Genomic DNA, 25,372 nt, shown 5'->3' on the forward strand with positions numbered 1-25,372 from the left:
AGCCACACTGCACAGTTCTATGTAGCTCTGTTTACAATATAAAGCAGAATACTTTCAATTTGAAAATTTAGCCAGTTCTTTGGAATGTTGGTTATTAGTCAGAAAATATTTATCCCATAAAAGCAAAACATACAGCACTTTAATTCAAATTTTCAGTAGGAAACACTTCATGTAAACATCAAAGCTGAAGACTCTTTGAGCAAAATCATTGGTTTAATAAGCACTAAAATAATAGCTAGAGAATTAAATGGGCAAAAAAGCCAAAAGAATATATATATTTTTTTAGAACAAAACCCAAGATATTCTAACTGGGACTAAACCAAGTATCAAAATCTCTGAATTTCCCACATAGGATGGAAATTCTGGTTTTGCAGACTGTTCAAAATCATAGTTTTGATCCAAGGCTATCCCACAATCATTGCAAGTAACTGGACTAAATGCACAAAACTTGAGAACAATAGGGAAACTTTTTTTTCATTAACCATAGCATTTGTAAAATAAATCTACCTGGACCTAAGATTTCTATCCCTTTTGCCCTTTTTACAGTTGCATGGACAAAACTCCATGAGAGAAATGCAGATCCTCCCAGGGATGTAACAATATTGAAAATAGGACATTTGAGAGGATGTCAGGCCATGACTGAGCCCACAGGAGGTAGATTCACTGCTCATACTCAGTCTCACAGGGCAGGGAATTATATCAACACTATAAAACAACACAGGACATAATTCCTCTCTCTCTTCTCACCAGGATTGTATTCAAGCAAAATCAGGCAACTGTGAGAGACAGAGGAGACCTGTCCTTCTCAGGGTGTTATGTTTAATTGCTGAAGGCAAGAAGCATTTTTAAAGGTTTGTCAATAAAATCCCTATTTAGCTAACCCCAGTCTCCTCAGATCTCTTGTTACAGACAGCCTTCTGCTCTCAACATCTGGGCAGGCAAAGCTTCCAATTACGCTGATGGATTTGGTAGCTTAATAGACCCAGATAAGGGCCCCTGGTATATCCATTTCCCTTGGTAACAGCTTATCTGCAGCCAGCCCAATGATACGCAACCTTTATGCCCCGGCGCGGCACGCAGTCATGCGGCAGGCCGCGCAGCGCGTGAATATTCACGTGAAACCCAAAGCTCTCCACGACCTTTCCTCTTCTGTGGCTGGGCCTGCATCTGCCACAGCCACACCGTAATTTATGGGGAAGGGGCAGGGGGCAAGGAGAGAGAGGCCCGGCAGCACAGCCGGAGCAGACCCGCACCACTCAGGCTCTTCCCTCCTTGCCCTGAGGGGCAGCTGAGCTGGGGGCCTGGTGGCAGCCACCCCCAGGGCCCAAACACCAGACCTGCAGGCTGCAAATCGCCCCAATGCCTCAAAATCCTGGACCTTAATCCAAACCTTAACACGTCCTTGGCTGAAGGATGCTGAGAAATCCTGCAGAAGTCAGCTCAAGGCACACAATGTCTCTTCCACGCTGAGGTGAATCCATGACCGTTTTCTTCTAAGCATTGCTATGAGCTTCCTTCCTCCCTTCCCTCAAAATATATGCAGACATTTGTCTTGTCTTCTCCTTTATTTTCATTTTCAGTTCCTCCTCTGCAATCAAAACAATTTCTTTAAAAGGTGTTTTTTTTTTTAAAGTTGTCTAGGATTTAATATTTTCATGTTGAAAGTTTGACAGAGAATTTGCTGAGACCCTGTCGTAACACAGTCTGATTTTTCCTGCTTCTCTTAAAGGCCACAGAATTTCATTGCCCTCTGTTTTTCTCAGCCCATCTGTCAGCTAATTTGCAGGAACTCGTTAAATCACCTCTTCTCCATACTTCTTTCTCAGTTTTCCTCCACTTTTGCATTGAGTTCTGTGACAATGAACAAGGGCAGATCAGCTACAGAAATTTCTCTTCAAGCTTTCATTTTAACCTTCAAGTCTCATGTTTGTCACTTGAAGTTTATGTGCCAAAGACAGGAGAAAGCACAAGCCAGCAGTTTGTCAAAGCATGCTCTCTCGGGATTTGTGTTCTGTTTCAGCTGTCACCATGTCGCCATATATATGTACTGATGCAACTTCTGATGTGCAGCAACAAATGGTAAATAATTCCCTTCTCCAAGTGCACGTCTGTCTGTTGTTGGTGTCAGTGCTTTTGATCAATAAACCACTGAGGCATCTTCCAGCAGGAGTATTGTTCCAACTGTTGCTCGGGAACAACAGGCTCCATGCACTATTTCCTTGGTTTGAATGCAATATATAAGGCTTTTACTTTTCCTCTCTCTTCAGGAAACATCATATCTGACTTGCTATGCAAGTACTCCTCGCTGTTTATCCACATCTCCAGCTCCTGAAAAGGCTCACTGGTTTCTATTGGTATAAACTAGTTTTAATTGAAGTAAGAGGTCACTACCTGTATCACTCCAAGCAGGGATTTCAGTTCTTCCTGGGGTGCTGGCAGATAACACAGCTGTTTCTTCATATTAGGCCTGACACTTCTTTCTCCTCAGAAAATTCCAAATGCGCTGAGTCCCTATGAACTTGCAGCCTCCGTATTTTTTGACTTACCTTATTAGGTTCCTCCAGACTCCAAGACAGGCACTTACTGTAACTGCCTGCCACTGGGACACCCACTGCTTTACACGTTTGGGTTTTGAACCTCTTCCTCAATGAAATCCAAAACAGACATCACCACTGATATACCATCTTCCATCTTACTTGGTGATACTGGTCACTTTACGCTGTCTTTATCCAAGCTGGCGTAGATTTTCTTCTAGTGCCTTGGATGTACTGCCGTGCTCATAAATGATGTCCTTAAACTACCCATGCAGACCACAGCATTTCCCACACCAGTGCTAGTGATACGCTGCTGTCAGTAAAGGCATTCCTGCCCTATTGGTGGTTTCTCCCTTCTCGCCAGCTGCTGCTGTGAACTGCTCCATTCAGATGGTTCTTTTTGTTTGTATTTTCTAGTCCCTGACATTCTGGAATTCTTCTTCTGATCGAAATTAATTAAAAATGCAAATGCAGAGAAATATATGCTACTGGCAATACATTTAGACAGCTCAGTTTTTGCAAAATCCTGGTGCGTGCCCAGTGCCATTAAACACAACAATCTGTTCTTACTCTCTTCTTCTGTCTTTACACATTCTATAGACACTAGGATTTTCTTTTTATATGATGTTTCAAGCAAATTACACGGCTGTATATTATATAGACAGCTAATAGCACTTTAGTTTATGCCTTTAAGGCTGCATTTGCCCAGTCTGTGGAGTGATGTCCTTACTGGCAGATTTGCAGAACAATGCAGGCGTCACTAACGTTGCCATAAGGAATAGACTTTTCCAATATTGCCTTGGTAATTTAGTTTACCGAGTCCTTATGTCAGTTCTAATTTTTAAGGTTTTCCCTATGAATGTGCAAACATTAATCTATTAAGTTAGTACCACTTCATGGACTTCATTGCTGTTCTCTTCTGCCTTCTACCCCCAAACAACACTCTTCTTGACTTCATTAAACTGTTCTCTTTGACATATGCTCTTGCTGGATGCACTGAATGTTATGGATATTTTAGCTTGCTTCTCCAACACACAGTGAAAACTGCGTGCTTGAGGCTCACATTCTACATGTCTTTTCCAGTGCTGCACCACGCTTTTGCAGTGGCTGACTGCCCTTGGTGGATGCTTTTCTTCTGATGCTGTATGCAAGCAGAACTGAATAAAACTTTAATTCACATATACAAAAAAATCCAAGTTTTGAGAGTACAAAGTATTTGCAGATTCATATGGAATTTGGCAGCAGTTTTAGGTGGAAAAAATGTAATTAGGGTGCAAACATTAAAACATTAGTGAGCATATGACCAGTAAATATTTTTAGTGACACCTTTCATTTCAAAATGCTGGAATATGTTATGCTATATAGTAATGCTAGACAAATTGTGAGTGTCGCAGTCAACTAGTAAAAAGGTCAGGGCTATTCTCTTCAGTGGGTTTAATTCCTACACATGAAGAGTCCCCTCCATGCGTTGCTGGTGCAGCATTCTTCACAGCTTTGCTATACTGTTGTTCTCTCTGTGGCACATTTCATCTGAAGAAACTGAAGCAAGCTGCAGACACATGCTAATAACAGAGCACTCCCAGAATACTTACAAGGTAAAAAATTGTTATAATCTCCAGTTTATTGATTAGCAAACTGGGTTAGCAATTTGTTGGTGATGACAGATTTGGGATTTACACCCCAAATAGGTGGCTCCCAGCCCCAGGCATTACTCACAGATAACACGTGCACGCTTCTCAGCAAAGGTCTCCGATACAACTAAAGGATCTTGCGCATGATGCTAACGCAACCGTGGGCAGGCTGGATACAGGTAGTACTCCCATCCCCATGTACGATTCATTACATTACACTGCTACCCTTATTACAACCAAGTGCTGTCATTAAAGCTAATGCTACAGAGACCCACGGGAGCGTGTGACCAGAATGAAAGAAGCAGGGCACAGTTCATGAGCCACCAGAGAGGCACTTTCCTGCAGCTTGCTTTCAGAAGTAAAACCCTCATTTTAAATAAAACAAAAACTTTTACTTTGATAAATGCTGGCTGCTTCTAAAAGATATTCTGTTCTCAAATCTCCCCAGCTAAATGCCACCACAGTTGTAAGGGCCAACCACGTGTGTAGTCAGGCTGGGAATTACCCACACAAATAAAGAGCACAGCTTGAAACATTGACTTTTTCCTGATCAAAAGGGTCTTGGAGACAACTGGACAGTTTGGATCAGGCAAAGGATAGGGCTTTTATTATTTTCAAAGAGTGCCCCAGTGAACAGAGTAGCCAATGTGGCCCTGGTGGCAGTGATATGTTCTAACACTCTCCTCCTCCCACACAAGTTATTGAAAGCTTGGCTTTGGATCTGTTTGTTGGTATTTTTTTGCCTTTTTTTTTAAATTATTTATTTTTGTTGAAGAAATTCTGTAAGGAAAATGTGATATACAATCAAGCCTTTCATTAGCTTTTTTAATAGCATTCCCTGTCTAAGCTGCTTCCCCCCTACATACCAAGTAATAAATTGCAAATATTACCAAAGAAGCATTGTCACCCAAAAAATGTCTTCATTATACCAGTACAAAGGAACTATGTGCTGTGATCTTATTAAAATCAAAATTTAAAATAGCATTAAATGTACTTTTCTGTGTTCTCATGTCTATTTTCTTTATGTACTTTAGTCTAAAGTGAAAAAACAATGCATATCCCTTTCTGTCTTGTTTTTACCTAGTTTCATTCATTAGAGTTTTTCAACTATATATGCTGAAATGAAAGATTTAACATGGAAAAATTATTTATAAAAAATTTTACAATCATGAAATATTCAAACTAGTTAACTTTGTAAAGCTGTTCCTTTTAACAAAACCTAAAGAATTTAGGGATTTAAGCTGCATGATAAGGTAGAATGTTCTTCAGAAAGACCTGTTTCTCTTTTACTAGTTATATATTGATTCTAAATAAAAAACAATCCAGCACTGTGGTAGGTGACAGCTAAGCAATATGTTGCAAATAAACATATTTTACCACCATTACATTTTTTGTGATTTATTTTAATTCCAATAGGATGTACTTCAGCAATCATTGTAAAGGCTTTGGCCTCAATATCTATACACAGCAATCCACGAGAACATAAGCTTCCACCCTGTTCTCTGACTGTTGTCTATCTGTTCATCTTATAACTGGTTCACATAGGGTAAAATATATTTACTAATGCCATAATGTGTTGTGGGACAGAGATCTATTACATGGAATTCAAACAGAATCAAAGATCTTTAGTCCTCCGTGTTTATGGTGTTTTGTTTGTAAGCAATTTGCATAAGACAATTTGTAAAACTAAAACATAGTAGAATCACTTTAACAACAGATGAAACAAAAAGTTATTATAAAGTTATTTTGAAACTGTAAAAAGTATATCCTTCTTGTACAGTGTGTTTCCACTTAAAAATATCAGCCAGAAATTGCAAAGATATGATTTTCTATAATTGATCTTATAGGATTACCTGTATGAATTGTTAAGTTAAAATGTGTAATTGCTTCATCTAAATATAAAGCTACAAAACATCATTGTCTCTGCAGACTTAACTTCTTTGTCTGCGAATGTAAATGAGCATCTTTGTGTATAAAGGTTCTCCAGTACTGGAATCCTACAGAGCAATAACAGCCATTAGCTATACTTGGGATTTCAGGAGTAATAGCTGTGATATTATGACTAAATGCTCACAGGAATCTAATTCCATCGGAGCGAACAGAAAGTCTCCCCTTTGACCTGAATGGTAGTTGAATTGATTCTTCTGTTGGATGATATGAAAAGTCAAAGGTAGGATTCTGGATCTTGTTAAAATACGTGGCTTCAAACTACTTACTTCCTGCGAAGCATTAAAGAAAATATCCATTGGGCCCATAATCAATCATTGAAAGAATATGTCCTATGACGCTCATTCTATGAGCACATATGTGCATTTATATTTTTTGCTTTTTAAAAGGTTTATCTGCCCTCATTTTAAAGCTTATTTCCCCAAGACACAAGCGGGAAAGAGGTACACTAGTACACAAAACAACTGTGAACTCTTCTCCTTTATCTGAGGTGATCAAAAAGCAGTTACTGTGCATGTGTTGTAAGGAAGAGTGTTTTAATGTCTATGAAATTTCTCACTGGTATGTCATTTGAAGAATCTGGTTTCTGAAATTGATCCGCATCATTTGAAGCCTGACACTTGCTGTTTGATGGGATAGACCTGAATACAGAACACTCTGATGAAATTCATATTCATATCTTGAAGGCCCAGATACATATTCTAAGCAGGTTGAGGCCATCTCTATTGTCTAGAAACATCTCTTTCCTCTTCTCCCACTTCTTTCAAATAGCATCATAGCCTATATACTCAGAATCTAAGAGATAAGGGAGGCAGAGGGAATTTTTTGGCTTTAAGTATCTCTAAACAATTCTTGTAGATTACATCATGGCAAAAACATTCGAGAAGAAGACTACAGTCCAATGCAGATGGGAAAAGCAGCATAGCCAAGCAGGGTGGGGAATGTTATCAAAAACGCCTATTTGTAACTCATGGTCCAGAATACAAAAGCAGAAATGTGTTTCATTTAAACACATAGAAATCAGAATTCTTTCAAAGATACGCGAATGCTGGAAGACTCCACCAAACAAGGGCAAGCCATAGTTTACAAGCAAATCAGAACCAAGTTTTCCAAGCAAAGTGTCCAGCCCTGAATGCCTGAGAGGTTAAACACAACACCTTTGGGAAAAGACACAAGAAGAAAGAGATGTAAAGACTTGAGTGGGCAGGAGCAGGAGTAAAACATGGCGCTTGGATGGAATTTGGCAACAGGAGTAATGAAGACAGACATAAGATACGAAGGCAACAATTAAGAAGTTACAGACAAAGGTAGGATAGAACGGGAAATTGGGGAAAATGAGAGGAGTGCTTCGTTTTGCCTGGTTGAATTTCATGGGACAGGACATGCAGTGTGAATTACTAACGTGCTGCTGAAGGCACTCAAATCTCAAAATGTCTCTGTCGGTTTGTTAAGAAATAATAGCTGGCAGTTAACTGTGAACAATGGTCACATGTTTCTAATGAAATTTATGGATGACACTCTTTAATCTAGTTATATATATTCTATTCAATACAAACTTTCAATGGACACTGACCTGTAATATATAAGTACTGAAAATGCAAGTTTGCACTGACAAACTATGCAGGCAAGCATAACCTTTAACTGTCACGCGAAGAAGAAGCCATTGTAAAAAACTGTGTGTCAGCCTGATGGTGTGATAGGTTTATATGTTCAAAACATATCACAAAATAATATCCCTTTCATCTTTCCCTCATACATTTCCTTCAACACCTTATCACCAACATGGTCTAGTTGATGACAAATCTTCAGCTGGCACACGCTGGCATAAATGCATTGACCTCAAGCCAGCGCCTGAATGCTGGTTTTAATCTGTGCACAGTCTCCCACCCTACTTACCGCTTGCCAAAGAGTGGGGAGGAAACACCACCTTTTCTTAGAGCCACAGGTTCATTTTTTTTCCTCCACAAGGAGCATTTTAATATGCCGACAGCATTAATTATTACACAAAGCACTTTTCATGGAGCTACACCCACAATATTCCCTATGACAACAATAAATGTCTCTCTCTACTCCCCCCTTACTGATGCGAAAGGGTAAGAATTAAGCATGGGGCACTAACCTGGCTGTAAATTAAGCCCAGATTAGCACTAGAGGGGTTTGGAAGCCAGAAATACCTAGTTCCTTGTTCCCATCCAGACAGCAGACCATGCTGTCACCTCAGGGAAAAGATAATTCCTGTCTTAATACATGAAGGAAAGGCTGAATCTAGTCCATCACCCCAGTGAAAACAGTACTGATTTGCCATACTAACCATCATCTTTGTGCAAAATTCACAACTGCTAGCATTTCCGCTAGCGTTCACTACCCAGTTTCCATAAGCATTTTTCTTTTCTCTGTATAAATATTGATAGTTCATGGCCTGCATTGGGACTGCTGAGGGCAGGTCCTGCCATGGGCCTAGCTCCGCCGTGGTGAGGCCTTGCTGCCCAGCGTGGCAGGCAGGGCCCGGCAGTCCATTACTGGATGCGAGCGGTGTTACGGGAGATGAGAAACCTCAAGAAATCAACAGAGATGAGGGCTTCACATGACTGCTGGAACACTCTGGGAAAGGAGTGCTTGATTATTCTCTATTGACCTGTTACCTTGCTGCTGTCATTCCTCCGTTTAATCAAGTACTGTTTCGCGAATCATTTGGCTCATAACTCATGAGTGAAGAAGGACTGTTCGTTAAGCAGTATTATATTGTGTGGCTTTTGTGTGAGGAGCCAAACTATCATTCATTGGTGACCCCCAGAAACCGCACGCAACTCTTGCTGCTCCCAGTGCCAAACCTACCAGCTCCCAGCACTACCAAGCATCAGCCCAGCAGTATGAACACTCAAAAAAAGAGACAGCTCTGTTAACAAAAGCTAAGGACACACTTCTTCCGCAGAAGACACTGTCTATGGAAGTCAAAGAGACGGCATGGGCTTCCTCAGAGCTCTTAGCTTTGCTTGTTTCAGTGTTTGTTCCATTAATAGTTCCACTAGCACGCTGAGTACTTGACTTTGGCATGTTTATCCTCTCACACAACTGTTCAACATCTTTGAGCATTTTCCGGTCATGTATCCGTAGTACAGCTATAAAAACTCCTTGTTAATCTCAGTCATCATTTGAAAACATTACCTAAATATAAATCTAGAATATAATCCCAATAAATTCAAATCCTATATATATCAAAAACAATCACTTTACAGCATGTGGCATTTACATTTCTCTTTCAGGTGATATTAGAGTAGTTTCTACATTCACTATGGTGAACAAGTTTTTCCTGGTATCCTCAACAGTAAAACAAGCATTTCTGATTAGATGACCTCAGCTACCTACAGCTCTCATACACTCAGTATAAAGCAACAGAGTGATCCTACAGAGGCTTACAGAGGTAAGATTTTAATTACAAGTTTGGTAACTCGTCTGGATTCTTTCCTAGAATCCAGTGAATTCAAGGAGGCTCTTCTATATGATGACATGTTTCTATTTAGGATGCTTTAAAATTCCTCCACCACTTTTGCTCTGGAGAATCTTAAAAATCAGGGAAGGTTGTGATACTGTGATGAATAGATAAACATCTTCAAAATGTACATCATTATGAGTACTGCTTCTTAACAACTGTATCTTTATGACACAAGATATATTTAGTAAATACGGTAAATATTAATTCTTACCACAAGACTGCTGTCCAGAGAAAGTCTTTTCCCAAATTCCCTTTTCTGCAGCTGTCTTTTTCTCTCCATAGCTGAGGTTATTTTTTTTCCTTTTCATCTACTAGAAATGTCAGACTCTTTCCAGCATTACTGCAAAAAAAAAAATAAATAAATAAATGCACATTTCAATATTCTACTTAACAGTTTCTGTCTTTCATCATTAACTTTGTAATAACCCAGCAGCTAATGACTTTGTGTCCATAGTAGGCTGTGTTCCAGGAATGAATTTTCTGTGCCAGAAAAGCTAAACTCTCCAGACAGAAATATCACCAAAAAAAAAAAAAAAAAAAAAAAAAAAAGGAAAGAAAATCTACTACTACTACTGTCTTTATCAATACACCCTGTGTTTTAATAGTCTCTGTTTAACCGGGCTGGGAAATGGATTTGCAGAGCCAGCAAACTACCTGGGGTTTGCGGGAGGGAAACAGTTCGTTTCATGTTAATTGCGCTCCCCAGTAAGCCCTGCTTGTTGGCACATCTGTGCTGCTACTGTGATGTACAAATTTTGGAACTAATCCTGACAAGTTCTAAAAGCTTTCAACTCCTATTATCCTTAATGAGACACTAATGCCCTCAGCACTTTCCTTACATTTTTAAGGTCAAATATTTGGCTGTGATAATCAAAGAGTCCCACTGACTGTGCAGAATGGCCAGGGAACTTCACCTAAAGCATGGAGGGAAATAGTCTTACTGATTTGGTAGGATTCGTTTATTCCACTGATGATTTCTACTAAAATCAAGGCATAATTTACACATAGCTACTACCAAGTCTCTCTTTTACTACATGGTTCTAGTGAAACATGTATTTGAAAGTTTTAGCTTCTATATTGAGGTAGTATTTGTTGTGCGTGATTTGGCAGCACTGGCAAAGCTAAAGTTATTCAGGATTTACAGAAAATAGTAAAAGAAATCAGAGTTTAAATTGAAGTGGGCAGATAGCCCATAAATGCTGAACCAAATAGAGGAATTTTCTTCTGCACCTTGCAGTGACTGAATTTACTGTATCAGAAGGAACATCCTATCTCTTACTCTGGGATAACTCTCATTAAAGACTAAGAACTTTCACCATAAGATTTTGTCCACTTTTTTCAGTCAAGACTTGATATGGAAGCCTATTTAAAATCATAATTCTAGCAAGGTTGCGATATTCATACAGCACTACTTAATTCTAAACCTAGAGCAGTTCACTGCATTTAACTGACAAAGAAGATGAAAAATACAAATCTATATGTTTCTGATCCCTTGTGCTCCTTGTGAACAGCAACATCAGTTACCAAGAGACAGGTGACTACAACAGGCACGAATACCACTGGGCTTGGCTGCAGGGTAATGCAGCTGGCGTTCCCAAAAGAAGCCTTACATTTGGCCTCCAGATGTGCTTACATGCCTGTGGATAGCCTCGGCTTCTCATGCACCTGTGACCTAGACCATCTGTCACTGCGGTGATATCAAGCAGATAAATCCACCCCAGCTCTTCCCCCAGATTGCCCCCGAATGCTCTGCCACAAGGGCACAGGGGACTCAGCACGTGGGCCGAGCACGAGCTGCCTGCAAGGAGATCAGGATGCTCTGGGCTAAGCCCCAGAAGGCAGCTGGAATTCAGAGGGCTCCCAGAGGCACGCAAATTGTGATAATCAGTCAGGTACAACATGGACATCACAACTGGGACTGCTCTTGTAAAGCATTTCCCATGGGGGATCCGTAATTGGTCCAGCTAGCAAGAGATCGAATGGTAAATCAGTGGTCTAAGAAACAGCACCTGGTCTCTCTTACACTTTGTATTTCTGGTTTGCACTTCCACAAGGCCAGTATTCAGCCCTTTTTCTCCAAAATGGACAAAAACCAGCTTCTATAACATTAGTCTAAATAACACACATGATGGTAAGAATATCTGTTATAGCACTGTGATCATTCTTTATGTGTATTTTGTTCCAGTTTTACCTGCAAGCTCCTGCTTCCCATCTATAGCACCAATCCTAAAGCTACACCCACTACTTTATTCAGCTAATAAGGAAGAACAATGGCATGCTATCACACAATTACCATTGCTTCCTGATTAGCTATCATGTCTCAGAAGACATACCACAATCCTTACAAACACAGAGGCAATGTATTACACTGTTCTTGCGATCATGACAGAAATCAGCGAAAGAAAAAACTTAATGTAATCTTTGTGTCATTTTTCTGTGCATTTGTCATGCCTGGAGAGCATGATTTCCACCAAGGCAGTCTTTGTTGATCAGTAAGCACAGCACTACAGATGAGTGAGCTGGTGACAGCTACAGTTGGAGCCAATTATCCCGGCAGAAGGTCAAGTATTTAACTTCAGTGCCTGAAGTGCCTGTCTGCAGGTATTTGGCAGAACAACCCCAAATCCTAGTTCAGAAGGAAAAGGAGAAAGGATTATTAGTTATTCCAACAGCTTATACACTGAGCTGCCTTGGGCACTTCAGAGAGTGGATTTACTGTCCCTTTGTAGCCCTGGCAGGTGCAGCTCACCTACCTACGTGAGCAATGGTGAAGCTGCCTCAGACCTGCAGACTCCTTCCCCGTGTACACCACAGGAGCTCAAATCTCTGGGCACGTCACTATTAGCAGGCTGCCAGGGATTTCTCCTGAAAAGTTATCAACCTAAGGCTGAACCCACCCAAACTTCTGAATCAAAGGTAATTACCTTCCGAGATAATACATCGCCTGTATCAACATATGCTGGTGGCTCAGGGCACCCAACTCGGGAGGTCTTAAAAAAAAAACGATCATCAGAGCGAAGTACTTCACAAAACTAGAACAAGTTTCTATGTGGAATGGTCATTTTTGTGCAGCATGCTTCTTGTTACAAAGAAAAATGACCTTCCTAGGTAAATCTGTCTTCCTCTGAGACCAACCCAGAGACTAAAATGAATTCAAACTGGAAGTAATGCATCTCCCGGGAAGCTCAGCACAGGAGAACGGCCATCCAGACAAAGCAGTCTTGAAATGTAAAAACGCTGAGAATCAGTTTGCCCAACCATCAAATACACTATTTTTGTGCCATCAAGAGAACAGGCTGTAGAAATTTTTCAGCCTTCCTTGACCGTTTGTTTGTTGATATCTCTCAGATCATGTCTTCACAGCAGAGACCCCAGTGATCAGCATTCAGACCCTGACGATCCCTTTTGGCTTGGCTGAAGTGGAACCTACACTGCAAACGCATTTCTGATTTCTGGTGTCTTCACTGATACTGCACTCACATCGGGAGCTGAGTATTGGGGGGCATACCTTTGTGCTGCAGGAAGCTTGCCCACTGTAGGACTCTTCCCTGTGGGACTACAGAGTTCATCTACGCTGAGCATACCAGGGGAGGCACTGAAGTTAAAGGCACTCAGTGATTACGCCCGTATCCTGAAGAGGTACGTGGGGATCAGTCTGTGAGAATACAGTTCCTAGATGTTTGCCTACTGCCTGCTCAGTTTTGCACTGAGCTCAGAGAAGTAGGTTTTGTGTGGATGCAGAAAAAATGTCCCATGGGAAGCCCTAAGTGGGATCTTGCGTCAATACGGTGTACCCTCACCGTTCATAAAGCCAGCAAGCCAGAGGCATCAGCTTGATTACATATCTTAAAGTGCAGCGATTTTAGTACTCAATACAAGCACGTTCATTACTTCGGGAGATGGCTCTAAACCTATGCCCTGGAGAAATGGTGTGATTAACATAGAAAAGCACTCTCGATAATCTATGCAAGAAATTCCTTGGATTATAATACCTTCTTCATTTCCAGTAGTAACAAAGCATGATTGATGCCTATTGCTTTAGCTGATGAAAACGGGTAATATTACATCCCTTAGATAAGCAGCCAAGATATTTTCAGACACTTTGAAACTGTGCAGTTACATTTCAACAGAGCTATGCCAACACATACCAGCTGGGAACTAACACGTAGTAAATCTTTTTGGTAACTGGAAATGGACTGTATTTATTTTTCCGTCTCACAAATTAGTATAAATTCAGCAGTTATGACAAGTGACACAAATGACAGCTCTGGAAACTAGCATCCTTTTGTTTAAATTCAGCGTAGATGTAATTCAGCCTCCCCACCCTCTGCTTACCGTAGCTTACCACTGCCAGAAAGCACAATACCTGGCGGGCACTAACACATTCTCCCTCTGCAATTTGTTTGTCTGTCTGAGCATTAATGAGAGGACAACTTCTGTGATGTGGACATCAAACTCTCAGGTAATGGAACGAGGCCAAAGTTACACAGTGATCGCCTTTAAGACCTTTTTTCTGCTTGGCCAGATGTACTTGTTCAACAGCCATACCAGAAAACTGAAAGGTAATAACCAGAACCAGTATTATCCTTTAGCAAGGAAAGGAAAATGAAAATAATATCACTAGCATAGGTCAGGAGGCGGCTATGAGAAAGTACAAATTCTCATCAATGCAAATGTTAGTTAGAATGAACAGGTGACCTAAAGGTGAAAGATTTTATAGCTCATTACCAGCCTCTGGAGTGATTCCGTTTCCTGAGAACCTAATTGAATTGAATTGAGTCTTTCACTGTACAGCTGGGTTCTTTTGCCAACTCTGGTGCTAACACCGATGTCTGAATGCCTGCTTTTGTTGTGGTCTTTGTAGGAAAAGGAGCAGAAGTAAGTACAGCAGAGCTTGTCCAGGCCTTCTCAGAACTGGAATAACAAAAGGCTCCAGGATTATGAACCTGATGTACATTCGATGGATCAAAAATTGTTCAGTCCTACAAAATCACTACATTTATTCCTCCTAGGCCTAAAACGCTAGGTCTGTACTAAGCTTTTGAGTGTTTCCTGTTCTTTTTTAAATGGCAGAGTGTTAAAATCACCAGAGCAGTTAACAGCAGAGAACTTCACCTTTGCGAGAGATGGGAAAATTCTGCCTAGTGACTAAAAGTGAGCCATGAAACCAGTTTCATTACCACACCCCGATCTCTCCCCGTCATAGTATTCAGCCTGGTCATGACTTTAAGTGGTGAAGTGGAAAAAAATAATTCCCAAATTCTCTTATGAAATGATGTTTCTAACTTCAACACTTGGGAACTAGAAAGCTACAGCGACATCTGCATTTATGCAACCTGAAACCTAGCTAAATGTTTTTTATTTTGCCCGCAGTGCATTTCAGAGCAACACCATGAGCATGGCCTGCCTAATGCTCAATACACTCAGGTATTTGCTGAGGTTGGTCAGCAGTTTGTTAGTGCTAATGTATGCATTGTACATGCACACCCACTGGATTAGGCTGCTATTTAGATATGCAAGCTGCATTTTTGCAGAGAGGGAAGGAGAATATGCCATGTGCCAGCATTAATGAGTTAATTAAATTAGAAAAATTCCAATGCAAGACCCTAAAATGCTTAGATAGGTGGAATACTATGGGAATTGCAAAGCAGCAAACACTGCTGTACCATTCTGCCTGCAGACCCAGTGTATTCTGACCGGCTTCAGAAAGCTGTGTTAAAACAAAATACATAGAGCCAGTCAGAAAATATCCAGATAGAAAAAGGCTCCTTGCTAGTCTTCTTCCCAGGACACTGATGCATGGCAGTCTACAAAGAAACTAAAGGTTGACTTATTTGAGAGCCAAATTACATGGATCCCTCTTGCTCTGATCCCAGCTCTTGAAAGGGAATCAGCAGAGTACATAGGATTGTCCAAAGCAAATTTTTAATGGTGATCACTTGCCAACACTGAACAGACTCAGAGCACGGTGTCCTAGAAATACAGCGTTTAAAACAAAGCATCTCAGCTGCTAAATTCCACATTTGAATCTGTCTGAACCACAGTTTTCAATATACATTTATGCTTTCTCCACGCAAGATAATCTTCCATTTATTTGGTAAACAGCCAGTAAAGCTTTCTATAGCATTGCCTCTAGGATTTAAAAAAGTTAAGATTAGGGGCTTAAATCTAGCAGACCTATCAGTGTGCTCAAAATAATACCAGGAATTTCAATAAATCAGAAAATAAAGAATATGGCATTAAAGATGTTATTACTCTGACAGCTGTCAAGATGAATTGCATGAGAAGCATTTAAAAGATTTATATCTCCGAATCTCACCAGGTTAATTAAATGGATGCATGCATTCATTTAAGAGGATAAGGTGGGTTGCAGTGACATAAAATGAGAGGGCATAAGATTACGTTCTTTCAGCATTAACAAGAATGGGTTGAACCGATATCATTTCCGTATTCTGTAATAAGCATGATTCATCCACTGCCATTTTCAGCTCTCATTTTCTTTCTGGCAGCAAAAAAAGACTACGAACATTTATAGACTAACATAATCAAAGCCTTAACCTTTTCAGCGTTTTGTGTTTGCATTGGCTGTCCATTTTTATCACAGAGCTCCACAGGCCGTGCTGCAGGGAGGAGAAGAATCGCCAGTAAATTACCCCAAAGAATGCTGGAAAGGTCAAAGGATTACCTTTTGCTGATTTCGCTGATTACCTGTTTGCTTTTATGGAACATATGAAGCATTCATATCATGCAATAAAATTACCGAGACAAAAATGATGAAAGATAAGCAGACAGAAAGCATGAATCTGTTGTCAGGACAGCAACTGGTAAGGATGGAAAAAGGGATTTATCACAGCATTATCATCAATAAGAAATAGGCTATGACAATGATGGTTATATATCCCTGGTTCCTGCACTGAAATCAAATCCTTCTGCATGCCCTAAGACCTATAACCAAGAACGGGACACCCAAGTAAGATCCAAGAAGCTATTCAGGCTGAAGGCAACACTAGGCTCAGAGCTTTCATTCCTTGGGTGCATTTCTAACCACTCATTATCATACATTATTTATTACCATATACTACTATAAATTACATAATATAGCTTATTATATGGTAAAAATGGATTCCCTCAGCCATTGAAACTCCTCCAGCAATGTTTTGCAATACAGGCTGTTAATCTGCAGAAGGCACGCTCTGCAGACAGCTACAGCGACAGGCACCTCTGTAGGCTTCAGCGCAGATTTGTCTCCTTTGTGAAGCACTGCCAGACTTGGGGAACTGTTGTTATGCACCCACCTAAAGGGCTATGCGGAGATTGTGAGGTTCAAAATCAAATGTCCCTTTTATATGCCAATAAAGATGCCTCTGGCATTCTGTGGTTTCAGGCTGGTAAGTATGAAATGCTGGAAACAACTTCCCTAACTTACTAAATCATTCTTAGGGCTTGTTGTTTCTCATGGCTAAATATTTTGATTTTATCAAAATGTACATGCTGTAAACGAATGGGAAGGTCTTAGCATGCAACATTATAATGTGGGTACATCAGGGGATAAAGTGGGGAAATCACATTGAAACTCAGCATTTAAATAACATTTGTTTAAGAAGTTCAAGAACAAGTTTCAAACTAACAGAGCAAATATCCCAAACCTGGCATATCATACATAATGGCCAGGTATGGGAAACTCATGAAGAAGTCACAGTCATTTTTGACTCTTTGCGTGCCAGCAAAGAAATCAAAAAGAATCTTTTCTTTTCACTACATTTTTAATATAGAAGACAAATCCATCAGGCATAGGCTTCTTCATAGGACATCTTCAACAGAGGAAGTAGCATCTGGTTGAGCAGGCCAGTGAATTTAACATACCAAATTCACACGTGTTCATATATGTTGCAAGGTTCAGAACACTGCATGCAATTAAATCCAAAACCTGAACTTTTCTGACAAAGTGGAAGGAAGAATTTAAAACATACAGTCAAGATTCCTAGAGTTTGCTCAGATTTTTTCGTTTCCTTTGTGTTTTTCTTTCATTAATGTAAATCAAGACACTACTCAAGAAAGCCCAAGAGTTGCAAACCTACCCATAAGACCTCAGCTGGAAGCAAACTGCTGGATTAAAAGCTCAATGTTTGAAACTAGACCTAGGAGCTTGTGAAACATGCTTAAATACGGCTTCTTCCCTGGAACAGATGCATTTCAGCCGGCATCTCTTCTGCCTACCCATCTGCCCTAATTGTATTCCAGAGGGACCACTAAAAATCGCAGTCCTTTGTGCACGTTCCACCCCTTCCACCTGCACCGCTGAGAGGGACGATGGCAGCAGTGGTCGCGGGATGGCTGAGCGACCTGAGCGCCAGCCCGACAGACACCAGCGAGCCAACATAGCTAGGAGCCTTTGTCATAATTACCTCTCATTCACTCATTTTCCACACCCTGAATAAAATATTTTGCTACAAAACATTTTCTAATAGTCCATTTTTGGCGAACGAATGCAGTTTTATGAAATTAAGTGTCCCAAATAAATGCTACTTGATTTGGTCCTTCCCAGTCACGGAGGTGAAGGGAATCAAAGACCATTTCCTTACTGAGCCACTCCAACCCATTAAAATGAGGAATTATTAAAATTATCTTAGTGATAATGCCCAGACCACTGGCTTCACTCCACAGAGCACTGGGTAACACTTTAAAATGTTCATTTGACTCCATGTAAAACTCTCAATATTAAACAAGTACTGTAGAAATATTTCTGCGGCTATTAGTAACATCTTCAGCACCCGGCTGTGCGTGTCCTCCTTAGATAACGAAAGGTATTTGCAGCAGAAGGAATATTTCAACATCTAGACTGCAGAATTTGTGTCTAATGAACGTGGGTTGCAATGTGCTGTCTCACATCTCACCTTGCTGTACAGACACTCCCGGAGGGCCAGGGCCTAACCTTACATTAAAGGTAATATCTTCATAATGAAGATACTCACTCAGTAACAGCCCAGAAAAGAAGCTGAATCAAACTCATAATCCCTTTTCGTCCTATGAAAAATAAGGGAGGATAAGGTACAATGAAACGCATGTGATCCCTGCGTCATCTAGGAACAGAGTAACTAAGAAGAGGCTCAACTTGGCTATCTGCAGGACCTGAAAATAGCTCCTTCACACCACCATGAGGAAAGGCAGCCCTGGGGAGGAACAAGAGAGGAAAGACGGTGACAATCTCTTTCAGTGCCAGGAAAACCAAAACCAAGCCTATGGCTTGAAAGAAAGGACTGTAGCACAGGATTGAAGCAGGAACTTGCAGCCTTATTATGCTGTGCAGCTCCAGCTGCTTCCCACACAGGCCGCCATACACATTTTTATCTGAAGAATTCTCTATACATTCCTTATTTTGCTGTGCTCCTCCACTGAGTCCTGTAAATGCATACAGTTAGGCCAGCCATAACTCCAGCAGCAGCCCCTTGCAGTCACCTCTGCTCAGTGATACAGACACGAACCAAAAGCCAGGCAGTACCCGAGCTGAATTTGGAGGTGCCTGCACTAACAGTAAACCCACTAGCTCTAGTCCTTTGCTCATCTAAGTGTGGGCACTAAAATCCTTCAGCTGGCTCCCCAGCTGTTCAGCCTGCAGATGTTAGACCAAGTCTACGTTAATTTCAGGCGACATAACTTCATCCAGGGATCAGACCAAAGAAATTCATCTCCGTTATTCCCAAACACACTTTGGGGACGTCTCTTCTCTCCTTCATGCTCACAACAGAAAGATAACAGGGTACAACTCAGCTCTACCTCTTCCAGTTTTGTAGGGGGATGTACGCTCCATAAATCAATGGACACAAATTAAGAAAAGGCACAGAGAGATTTGCCCAGCCAATTCAAATTCGCTTTATTCTTGTTACACAACAGAGCATGTAGGACTGTGGGACATCAAGGCTGTAAAATTAAAAGGAACAGATACACATTGATTAAGCTCCATCTTCAGCTTATAGCCAAGAAAACTATTGTGAAAACGTTAAAAATGAAAGATGTTATGTCCTCATCCATATATCCTCAGACAGTGACAGAGCACTGAACAGCACCGGCATACTGAACAGCCCTGCAACTTTTTTCTCTGCAACTCTGGAGAGATCTCATCTCAAACACTGACTTCAGTTCTGGGCCAAAAGGATATAGATAAACTTGATGGAATTCAGACAATAGCTGTAAAGACGATTAAGATATTGATTTGGTGGGAAAACGATTAACAAGTCTGTTCATAGTAGTTTCAAACAATGTCAAGAGGACTCTAAGATAGGAAGGAACGACCATATCTACACGGGTTTGAGGGACATGTACTAACAGCAGAGACAGGGAGGAATTGATTAGGTTATTGACAATAGGCTGAAAAGAAATAAAGACAGGGAAATGATGCTGAGTATCTGAAGAAATTACCTAAAGTGAAATCCAATACAGTGATTCCCAGAGAATCAGAGCAACGCTTGTCATATAAAAAAATAAGGCGGGATAAAGTACAATGAAATGCACTGACAGTGAGGATGCTGCCCGGAATGAGTTGTCTGAAGATCCTGATGGACAAAAAAAAAAAAAAAAAAAAAAGAGTTCTCCCTTTCTTCTCAGAGCCTATACATTGCCATGGTTGCTCCACATTAGAAACTATTGGAGTGGAAGGTTTTCCTTTGGGGAGAAAATGAAAAAAAGAGCCACTCCACGCTTCCCCCACGCAGTCAGCTGCCTGCAGTGCTTACTTCAATTTCTCACTGTGAAGACTGGCTGTCACACACTGGCTTCAGATTTTTCCATCTGTCAGAAACTTAATAAAAATGTAAATTAAAAACATTCACAAATTTCCTACTTAAAAGGTTCATAACTCTCCTATGTTTTATGTCATCCTACCGATCTTTAACTCATCTGCACTCAGTTCTACCAAGCGAAATGGAAAAGAACATATAGTCTGCCATCACAGATAATAATCCAACACATTCGGGTTATGGATACAGTAATATCCAGAAAATATTAGAAAGAGAGGAAGCATACTATTAAAACCCTATAGTATTTCTCTCTCTCAAGTGCCTGCCTGTTTAGAATGCAAAGTAAAAGTCAAAAAGTGACACAAAAGAAAAAAGCACTCCACTGATGTTTCAGAAGTTCATAATTCATTAAAATCTGAATTATATTTTTGCTTGTGGTAGCAACAGTTTGTTAGGTTTATTTTTTACTTGTAGAATTCGTGTTAATTACTCAAACAGGATTGTCTTCCTTGAGTTGTTTCTTGAAAGCAATGCCATGCAGGTTCAGATAAATTTTTTTTTAAGATTATAGTTTATGGACTTGCAGCATTGGAATAACTGAAGTCATTCAAAGTTATTGCTTTGCCTCTATTCTGGCTGGGGAAAATAACAACAGAAAAAAAAAAAGAAAAAAAAATAGTACTTTTAGTGGGAAAGGGGAAAGAGTTAATACACTCATACATTTGAAAGGAAGCACTTTGAATTTTAAAGTTTATTTTGAGCCCAAATATAACTTTTTTAAGTACTTTCCTCAGCATGAGTTTTTTTTATTGTTTTCTTGGAGGGGAACAGCCTAGGACATAGGCACTGAGGAAAGAAAGCATACTTGGCTCATTTCGAGGAAGTGCTAATCGCTGACCCATATTTTGCGTCAGATCCTGGCTCAAAAGGGTGGTTTAGGTTGGTACCACAGGACTTCTCGCCCCAAGGGTGTGCCCTAAAGCCGCATGAAAGTGTCGCATCCTCCCTCTCTTCCCAGGTGAGGAACCTCTGAGTTAGAGCTTCAGCTCTGCCCCACCTCATCCCTGGGTGAGCCACCCCATCTAAGATGAGTGCAGTGGCAGCTCAGGGGATCCAGCCTCCTACGCCACCAGAGTGGGTATCTACGGAGCCGAGCTCAGCATCCCCCTGTAACACACAGGATCCAAACCTGGAGCTCAGGTAGAGAGGAATAAGTAAAATGAGGAAAGAAAAACTTGCTTCCACAACCGACAATAGCCAGTGGGGGAAAGCAAGACTGTGTGCGTGCTTTACGAGCGAGACAGAAGCCATCAGTAAAATGATCTCCCTGCCAAGAGCAAGGAATAGTGGCTAGGAGCAGTGGTACCTGCCTCTGCATCGTCATGCTGTCTGGGGCTGTGCGTGGTCATCTCGTGAGCCGTTTCCCTCTCAGGGCTGTGTCAAAAACCATAATGTCATCGCTAAATTCTCATCAATGTCTGTTTAAAGCTTTTTCTTGGGACAGAGATTTTTGTGGTAATCGAGAAGAAAAGCAATTCACTTGATTAAAGACTGGTAAATACAAGTGACAGAAATGGTTTCCTACGAACATCATGATGTATTCCCAATCAATAACCCCATGACAGACCTGGAGCTTAAGGGAAGGAAGTTATTAGTTTTAGTAAAGGCTCATACAATTAAATGTAAGCCTACAGATTCCCAAGCAGAGAAGCAAGGAGAATGGCCGGGCAAGACTTTTCAGATTGTTCTACTTTTTTCTCTTCCTTTCAGTTGATTTGGTGCTTTCATTTAATTGTGCAATTTGAAGACAAAGGCGAAGATCTTAGTCTCACATGTTAGGGCAAACAGCCAGTGACATAACAGAGAACTGTTTATTAAAATGTTAGGCCAGGTTTCACCTTAAAAGTGTCCTTCAGTAGCAGCCAACAGTGGATGTTAAAAATCCTTAATGATTTAGCTGAACTTTTAGGAAGTCATTAATTTCTAAATGTTTCTCATGTGTAACTGGAAAGAGCAACTAAGACTTAGCACCAGGTTTATCCAATCCCCATATTGGGCTGATTTCTGGTAATTGGGACTTTAGCCTTTCACCTCTGGATCAGTGTTTCAAACTCATACCAGGTTGGTATTGAATAAAAGTCATTTCCATCATCAGCAGGCTGTTCAGAGACCTCTGTGAAATATTGCAAGTTGGTAGTGGACAGGTGTCTATATAATTTAAATACACTTTGCAAGCACAGTTGGCACCCTGGAATTTTCTTATTATGACTCGATAATTTGCTCCCCCCAGCTCATAAATGGGAAGCATTCAGGAGCACTGATATGTCATTTGAAAACAAGGAGGATACAGTGTTCTTCATTAATCCCGCAAACAAAGTACCTCTGCTTCTAGAACAGTTTTGAATCCCCAGACAAATGCTTTTGTGCACTGCAAAGATTATTATTCAGTCTAGTAAAACTCATGAACCGTAAGTAAAAGATCAGCTTTAAAAACTGATAAAACCCCAGAACCCTATAGGTGTGTGACAAGATCTCCCAGTTGGTGTTCTGTCCAGCATTCACTGCGAAGATGCTGTGTTTCCACGCTGTCAGCAAAGCAGAATAACGCAGCATATCCCATATATCTGTGAATCTGCATTAATTGAGTTAGCACACCCAGATATCCACACTGAATCAGAGTACTTTTTGTAGCAAATAATACAATGAGGGTCTCGACAGGAAAAGATATGCCCAATCTCAACTTGAGGCGGTTTTGCTGACTAGGAATCAAGGCAACAGTTTTATGCATTATCAAGATTTGGAGGATAGGCAGAGGAACAGCACAACATGTTTTGACTTTTGACTAACCAAGCCATAATTCAAGCCTCAAACCTTTACCCTGTTTCTCTTCTTTAGCCTCTTTAAGCAGAGGTTTTGTCGGAAAACACGACATACTGATCTCCTCGTGTAGTAACAAAGAGCTAAGTAAGGCAGAGCACTTCAGGCTGAGGCCGTGCGACAGATGCAGCTGCACAGAACTGGGGGATGTTTAGAGGCTGTCGTGGGGATCTTTGTGGATTTACCAGCGACTCACATCTGTGCCAATGAAAGAAATAAGGAGAACGTTATACGGAATCCAACCACCAAGGAAGGATAGCTAAGCACAATACGTGTACATGATGTTTCACACCTCTGAAAAGAAACATCATTTGTTCTGACCTCGTTCGAGACGTTAAAAGATTTATAAGAACACCGTTACGCATGGACTAAGGACCCACCTGAAAAAAAGAGCCCCCATCTCAGGGTGGGAACAAAACAGAAGAGATTACTTAGCTCAAGAACTGAGTAACTTTAATTTTGTGAGAAGGTGAAATGAATGCATGCACCCACTCCCACACCCCCACTGCCCCCAAAAAGCAAAGCCAAGGCGTTACAGTGGTCCTACTGGGGACCTCTCTGGGGTTCTACTTAAAAAGTTCTCTAAAAATTTTCTCCTACTAGGAAGTTTCTCCTTAAATTGTTTTCCTTAGTCACTCATTTCCTCTCCACTTGGCAACTGAAATACAGAGGCAAACACACTGCCAAACAAATCTCAGCATTCACCCCTCGTTCCCCAATTTATATTCATTAAAACTAGTCTGCTTTTTACATACATTTCAGAAGGAATGGTTAAGAGGAGGAAGAAAACAGAAATACGTAACCAAAGCAAGTATCACACACCCATTTCAACACATTTCCATCACGTTGTCCAGAAGAACATATATAGCCTGCTCAGACTGAAACACAAAACCCAAAAGTTACAAACTGTGAAGATGGCCACTGTTAACAAACTGCAGATGCATGAGACCTATCCAGAAAGACCTCACAAATCAGCAATGAGGGAGAAGAGAGAGCAAATCATGCAGAAACTATTTAATCAATGAGTAAAGACAATTATAACATCTGTTAATCTTTTGTGTAGGTTATAATTAGATGCTGCGGAGGAGTAGCCTTTAAGGGGGGAGGCAGGGAATCCTTTAACATCTGCTAGAAGGGCAAACACTGTGCAATAAATGACTTTAAATGCAATCAGCAAAATGAGAGCTGTGCAGAGTTCACAAAAGGCCTGTACAAAAGATTGAGGATAACAAAATATTTTGCCAAAGGTCAACTCCTGCAGCACAAGAGCCTGAATAATGACAGCTAGTTTAGAGGCCACATCAAAAACAAACGTGATTGTACCCCTGAAAAACAATTCTTTTCTCATTTGTGTCATTATAGGAAAAGCACATGCTGCTGCTGTATATCACGTCAGCTTAATGACTTATTAGAGCTGTATCTATCAACCTTGAACAGTTGCGAATAAACAGGTAGCTATGATGCATTTCAAAGATCAGAATTCATTCTAATTAGACTGACACGGAACTGTGGTGTGCTGTAAAAGTGATGTGAGTCTTATTTTAAATAATTAATCATTCGGTAGCTTCTAAAAAATCTAATTATTTACTCATTTTGCCCTTGAAAACAACCATATGCTTTAAGCTGCTACTCACTGAAAATGTGAGCCCAAGAGGGAGTTACTTTATCCAGTTTAACATGGCCCTCTACTGGCAAAATAACCCCCAAAATCTTATCACTATGAACCATTTTGTCAGATCCAGGGAGCTAAGCAGCTGAAAGATCCTACATTTTACAGCAAAGTTACCCCATATTTTAGAAAACAGCAACGTGGGGCAGAGCTTTTGGAACATGTAGAAATTAAGCCATTGTTAGTGTCCTCTCGAGTTCCCCACTACTCCTTTTACCCAGCAGATGCGGCTCTGGTCATCACCAGAGCACTGGAGAAAAAAAGCCAAGAGAGCATGTCTGGTGGGGTAAGTCATTTTAGAAGCAAATGCAATCCTCTTACTCGTGTGTCAAGTTGCGCTGTATTCCTCAAGGAGCGCTGCTGATTCCAAAGAGGATCAAATCACACATGAGTTCAGTTTGCACGATTAGCTAATACTTAGTACTAGGAAAGTAAGCATGATACAACCCAGCTGCAAAAAGAAGAATAGCATTCAAAATACAAATGGT

The 25,372-nt window shown here is 40.6% G+C and overlaps 1 protein-coding gene across 1 annotated transcript in view; it reads right to left on the reverse strand.

The window, feature by feature from the left end:
• Nucleotides 1–25,372, reverse strand: part of NCKAP5 (NCK associated protein 5) — a 366,387-nt gene that overhangs the window by 337,220 nt on the left and 3,795 nt on the right. Inside the window, exon 2 of the mRNA XM_035556100.2 lies at nucleotides 9,817–9,945. Within this exon, the coding sequence (XP_035411993.1) occupies nucleotides 9,817–9,885 (69 nt within the window). The 5' untranslated portion in view covers nucleotides 9,886–9,945. The remainder of the gene's footprint in view (nucleotides 1–9,816; nucleotides 9,946–25,372) is intronic.

This window comes from Cygnus atratus, chromosome 6 (assembly GCF_013377495.2).
Source record: "Cygnus atratus isolate AKBS03 ecotype Queensland, Australia chromosome 6, CAtr_DNAZoo_HiC_assembly, whole genome shotgun sequence".
Taxonomy (NCBI): Eukaryota; Metazoa; Chordata; class Aves; order Anseriformes; family Anatidae; genus Cygnus; species Cygnus atratus.